We start from the raw sequence: 6,440 nt of genomic DNA, 5'->3' as shown, positions 1-6,440 counted from the left end.
GATGGTTAATGGTCAGAATGAACAGAGTACATCTAACCAAGCTTGAGGGGGAAAAAAACTGGCCTTGCTCCAAGCTCGCTAGATTGATTCAAGCATCAAAACAACTAACACTGAAATCTTGCACTTTGATGCCTTATAATACCAGATAGAATGAACACAAAAAACAGTTATTCAAAGAGTTGTCTCTCTCTGATGAAGTCATCACACCCAACACAACATATAGAATCTCAGTTAAGTTTAATATGTACAGTAAATACACTATTTACATCACATAAATTATGTACAAGTCAAAAGACTTTGTCCCAAAACAGTTCAAAATTGTAGCCCTTGTCATGTCATGCTGAACATGGGGACAGTTTGTAATACAATTAAAAAATATTTAAAAGCCATTAAAATAAAAAACAAATATTTTTTTAAATGACCCTGATTTAAAGGTTAATATACAAATATATTGTCCAGAACATTCAGTTTGCACAAGGCTTGCGTGGCAGTTTTAAAAAATAAAAACATTGTCTAAAAGCTTATTTCATTTTTTACACATAAGAATTTTTATGGCACTTGAGATGTATAGTCAAGATGTAATTTATTTCAAAATATAATAATAAAAGGCACAATCGTGATGTGGGAGGCACATCATGTTTCTATCATGTTTCGACTGATTCCAGTTGCGTCAGAGTTGTGCAGGTCCGGCCTACTCATTCTTACAAGTGGTTCTGTGTTTTTTTTTTTGTTGTTTTTTTTGCTAATATTTTTTAAAAAGTAGTACCAGCTACATCATGAGAAAAAATTTTTGCATAGCATTCAGCACAACGTCCAGTCTATAGATTAGATTTAAGTTTCTTGAACAACTTGAATTGTGAAACTCTGCTGTCTAAAGTAACACAAACAGAACAGATGCAATAAGAGAAGAACATCTTGATGGTCACAGGATAACTGCGAATTAGTCCAGACTCAGTCCGGGTTTTTACATGTGGCGCTTCATGTGCAGAGCGAGATGGTCGGACCTGGAGAAGGCACGCTCGCAGAGATGACACTGGAATGGTCGGTGGCCAGTGTGCTTACGGAAATGGCGAGTCAACTCATCAGAGCGAGCAAACTTCCAACCGCAACCTTCCCAACTGCAGTGATACGGCTTTTCACCTGCCAAGGCACAATGTACAATGTTTAGATTTTCCCATGATGTTCCACTTTAAATCAGCTAAATCCTGTCAATAATAGTTTATTTAATATTTCTTAATTATATTAGCGAGCTTACCTGTGTGTGTCCTTTGGTGTGCTTTCAGGTGTGAGCTCTTGGTGTAAGTTTTGCCACATCCGGCGTAAGTGCAGGTATGAGTTGCTGTTCTCTTCCTTGGCCACGTGCGCCTCCCCCTCTTTGGTTTGGCTTCCAGCTCTAACGGGGATGACGGTGGTGTAAGGAGAACCCTCTGCCCAGCGTTTTGCACTGCCATGGTGTCGTAGCGAGGTGCTGCGCTTTGATACGGGAGCTGTATGTGAGTCGGAGCATGACATGCATAGCTCTGTGAATACGCCACCGAGTGGCACAGCTGGCTCTGAGCGTCCGTGTTAAGTGCGTTCATCTCAGTTGGGCTCAGAGGAGGCGTCATGCTCCCTGAACCCTGTGGTGAATGAGCAAGCAGAGGCTGTTCGTAAGCTCTCATGCAAGAACTGTCGCTCTCTCGTTTAATTTTGGGCACCATGCCCACTACAGGTCCGTAACCATCCATACGTGGCTCCACTTTTATGTGCTCTGCGATGTCCTGATTGGAGAATGCTGATCGGACCAGGAATCTTCCCTGAACAATGCTGTTGCTGTTGGGAGGGGGATGAGGATGAGATGGAGGAGGTGGGCAGTACGTATCCACCTCTGGACGCAGGAGTTCGGCCATCAGGCTGATGCCATAAGGTGGCGGAGAGGCGTTCAGGTCGGGCACAGGATACACCGTAGAAGGAGCTGATGTGTACACGTTTCTGCACTCCTGCATCCTGTAATCGCTTGGCACGCTCATGCCTTGTGCCGAGAGGCTCTCTGAACCTGCCGTGTTGGCCAGAATAAACTCCAGGTCCAGGTACTTGTCAAGTTCTTCGTCATCGCCTCTAACAAATGCATCCATGCTCTGAGACAGATCAGCCAAGCAGCTGGGCAGCATGGACCTTTCCAAGTCATCCTTCCATCTCTGCAACAATAAAAAAAAGCGGCATTTAATTGGAGTTTGCACTTGACTTGTTCCCTTTTATTTATCCAGAAAAGAGGAGTAATTCATGCTTGCTTGTTTTAACTTTATCTAAGCTTCAGAAGTTCAAAGCTGTTCAGAGAAAACGAGATTTTGAAGCTATTACAAGTTAGAAGAGTTCTATTCTGATTTTGTATATAAAATATTTAATTATGTTTCTTAGAATACAAGAGAAACATCCTGGGAATCGAGAGCACGCAAAACGATTTGCTGAGAGAAAAAAAAAAAAACACTTCGATTTAAATTTGATTGCGCTGTAAATGATTTTATTCGATCTTGTGCTCTTTGGTTGAGAATTTCAACTGCAATAAAACAACAACACGATTTATTCCAACACGTGGACGAATTGAAACGCACAGATGAGGCACGTTAAATAGTCGCGCGCGCATCTGTGCGTTCACATTCGTTCACGTGTACGAGTTATTAAATCACACTTGTGCACTAAAATCTCGAGTAACAGCTACGAAACACAATACTTACGTTTTCCCAGCATTTTTCTTTCTGCGCGGAAAAAGTTGAAATGGACGGCAAAATGGTCCCGCTCGAGGCCATCTCCGGTCAATTAGGGGGGAAAAAAACGAATTAAGGAAAGTATTTCGTTCTCGAGCTTTGAGAGTGAGCAGCCGTGATCCGTTCCCCAGCACTCAGGGTGAATGTATATACGCGTGTGTTCGTATAATAAACCCCCTCCAGCTCTTGTTCTGTCTGTCTGTTTCTCTTTATGTCTCTCTGTGAAGCTGCTTTGCACATAAATACCAGCGCGCGAGCTCAGCGCCGACCAATTGCGCGAGGCGGAGGAAATAACGCAGCGCCCGGCCCTAATTTTAGCTCCGGTATATATAGGCGGACTTTTAGTCAGAGCTCGGAGCTGCTCTAGAAAGTCTAGAGTGGGAGTTTAACACGGTTTACAAATTCACAGATTTCACTTAACACGCTTATATACACCATGTTCCAGTCAGAGTGATTAAGGATTCATTTTAGCCCCTATATTTATATACGATGTGGATATATTAAATATTAAATAAGTGTGAATAACCTGATAACTAAAAACAGCTTTAATAAAATTTAAGAGAAAAAGGAGACTCTATGTACTGTACGTCGTTGTGTGTAATTATACATAATGAGCCCTGAGAATTTTATATTTTTAGAATGTCATTTTCAGAAATTTGTCTCAAATACAGTACATACGGAGTCATACACACAGTGTATATGAATATGTCATTAGAAGGATGCTGAGGTTGGAACCGCCAGGCAGAAGGTCTAAAGCAAAACCAAAGAGGAGATTTATGGATGTAGTAAGAGACGACATGAAGTTAGTTGGGGTGAGAGAAGAGTAGGCAGAGGACAGGGTTAGATCAAGGCAGATGATTCACTGTGGCATAGAGAGGACGTGGGGGAAGGGGTGGCCTGGTGTTTAAGGTGTCTGACTGCAATCCAGAAGGTCCCAGGTTTGAGCATGATGCCACCATTGGACCCCCAAGCGTTCAGATACAATCGGGCATCGAGCTCGCAACCTGCAGTGACATGTTAATGAATTTCTTAGTTAGCTAGTTAGTTTCTGTTTAAGTTATGTTGTTAATTTGTGCTGTATGTAGCACCGTGGTCCTGGAGGAACGTTGTTTCATTCACTGTACTAAACTGTTTGTGGTTAAAGTGACAATAAAAGCCTACGTCACTTGACTACTTAACTTGAAATGAGCCCTTCTTTAAGATGATTTTAACCTCCTGCACTACTTAACCTTATAGATATTTCTTTTAAAAATGTTCCACAGGTTCACCATAAGATTGAGGTCTTACTCTGATTTTCCATAGACAACAAATCAATTGTTATTTTATGACAACAAATGTGATTATATATTCATTTATTTATCGTCTATACCGCTTTATCCTGTATACCGGGCTGCGGGGAGCCTGGAGCCTATGCCAGGAGACTTAGGGCACCATCACAGGGCAAACACACATACACTACGGGGAATCTAGGGATGACAATTAACCTATTCTTCATGTTTTTTGGGTGTGGGACAAAACCAGAGTACCCAGGCAGAACATTCAAATTCCATCCACACAGATCCGAGGAGGGAATTGAAACCAGACCCTGGAAATGCCAAGCAACCACTGGACTGCCATGATTATGTATTGTTCTACAAGAAAGTAATTTGTATTATAAGATAGAAGAACATGTTCAATTAGGAACGACACATATATAACAGCTGTCATATTGACACCTTTAACACCTGTCATGGGACCTAACACATCGCTTCACAATATTCACCAAACATCCAGAACTCAATCCATCTAAACTATCTAGTGTACATGGAATTTATCAGAGAATAAAACTGAAAATGCTTTCTCTCATGTATTTCTGCGCCCACTGCAAACATATATCTTTGTGAGCGATGGTTGGAGGTGGCCAACATGCAGATTCAGTGGAACCTTGGATTACGAGCATAATTTGTTCCAGATGCGGGCTCATATTTCAAATTGTCCCATAATAAATAATGATAATAAACTCAAATTATTCGTTCTACAGCCCCCAAAAATAAATACATAAAAACAATTAACACAAAATATAAAGTAAAAATAAAACAAATTAACCTGCAACCCTCTTCCCTTTTCGACTTACAGTTACACTTTCTCCACTCTTTTCACACACATGCGCGCATACAGTGACAATGGAAAAACTGTTTTATCAGAAAAAATAAAACAAGAAATCTCTGTAATGACACGTGATTAAGCATCACACTAACGGAATCACTGCTGTAAAGTAAAAATAAAACAAATTAACCTGCACTTTACTTTTAAAAATTGTGACAGAGCACTGTTTCTGTGTAGAGCAGAGAGAAAGAGTGTGTGTCTGTGTGTGTCTGTGAAGGTGAAAGTAGGAGGGATCTGTGTGTGTGGCACGGTGTCCAATGACGCACACGCACACAGACACAAAGAGCAGGCTGATACAGAGAGAGAGAAAATGGATTTTTTACCTCTCTAATGAGACTTGCTTTTGCTTTACCTGTGCACTGTACACACATGCATACAGACACAACATAAAATATGTTTTACGCGCACACATGTTGTCACAGTGTTAAAGTAACAAACAAGACTTGTTTGTTTTCCAAGTCCAATTTATCAAAAATCTTTGCTCGTCTTGGGGAACACTCGCAATCACAATCCGAGGTTTCACTGTACATTCACAACTTCCAGCCTTTAAAGGATCCAGCATAAATACGTTCCTCACGATGATTGCAGAGACACCGGCAGCTTCAAATACCTGTTTGCTGCTCAACACAGGCTTTTTTATCGTTGCCCTTTTAGGGACAATAATTTCTATTACAGGACCGTACTTTAATCAGCCTTTTGCAATCAAAAATTTTTTATTAAAATCTATGAATCATTAAAATCATTTTACCATTTGGTCTCTATTTAGTTTAAAAAATATCAGTTGTTTTCATGGTTTTGGAAAACACTGACCATTTTATTCTTTTCATCTTCATGTTGCATAAGAGCTGTGATGTGTTTAGTAATGTGGAACACCTTCATTAAGCCCATCTGATATTGATAAGGATATCTAAATGGATATGGCCTACAACAAACACTTTCTTTAAAAAACCCTGAAACCTATGTATGTTTTTAATGAAATCCTACTGATTTGTCACTGGGATTATAATTTGAAACACGTTCTATAAACAAACTTGGACTATGTATTTTTTTTGTTTGTGAATAAGTAAGCTGTGAACAATTAGGAACCGTTCAAAACGAGTGTTCACATCATTAATATTATTATTTCTTACTAGATCTATATCAATACCAATACTGGTATCAAGTATTCATTTGATATTGAGTTTTTTTAAACATACTAGTATGGAGTTTGTGTATGGAGTACTACAGTTTCCTCTCTCAGTCCAAAGACATGCAGATTAGGCTAATTGGTGTTCCCAAGTTGCTTGTAGTGTGTAAATGAGTGTGTAACTGTGTAAATGTGTGTATCCTGCAATGGATTGGCAACCCATGCAGGCTGTACCCTGCATTTGTGAAAACAACAACAACAACAACAACAACATAATAATAAATCCAAATCTGACATTTTATATTATATAACATATGTATTGTAAAACAAACAAACATGTAATGTCAGAAATCTGGATAAATTTCACGACCAGTGCAAACTATTGATAATTTAAATGGCGTCTTCCTATAGACCTCTTGCACCAG

General features: G+C 39.8%; 1 protein-coding gene across 1 annotated transcript; it reads right to left on the bottom strand.

The window, feature by feature from the left end:
* Window positions 1-220: 220 nt before the first annotated feature.
* klf2a (Kruppel-like factor 2a) lies at window positions 221-2,968 on the bottom strand. Its single transcript, XM_053513675.1, has 3 exons — window positions 2,715-2,968; window positions 1,256-2,177; window positions 221-1,140 (listed from the first exon to the last, which is right to left on the bottom strand). Exons 1-3 carry the CDS (start codon window positions 2,784-2,786, stop codon window positions 965-967), a joined length of 1,170 nt encoding a protein of 389 aa, XP_053369650.1. The 5' UTR covers window positions 2,787-2,968; the 3' UTR covers window positions 221-964.
* Window positions 2,969-6,440: the final 3,472 nt, after the last annotated feature.

This window comes from Clarias gariepinus, chromosome 15 (genome assembly GCF_024256425.1).
Source record: "Clarias gariepinus isolate MV-2021 ecotype Netherlands chromosome 15, CGAR_prim_01v2, whole genome shotgun sequence".
Lineage (NCBI taxonomy): Eukaryota > Metazoa > Chordata > Actinopteri > Siluriformes > Clariidae > Clarias > Clarias gariepinus.
Note: the sequence above shows the minus strand (reverse complement) of the source record. Positions and strands in the feature narration are given on the sequence as shown.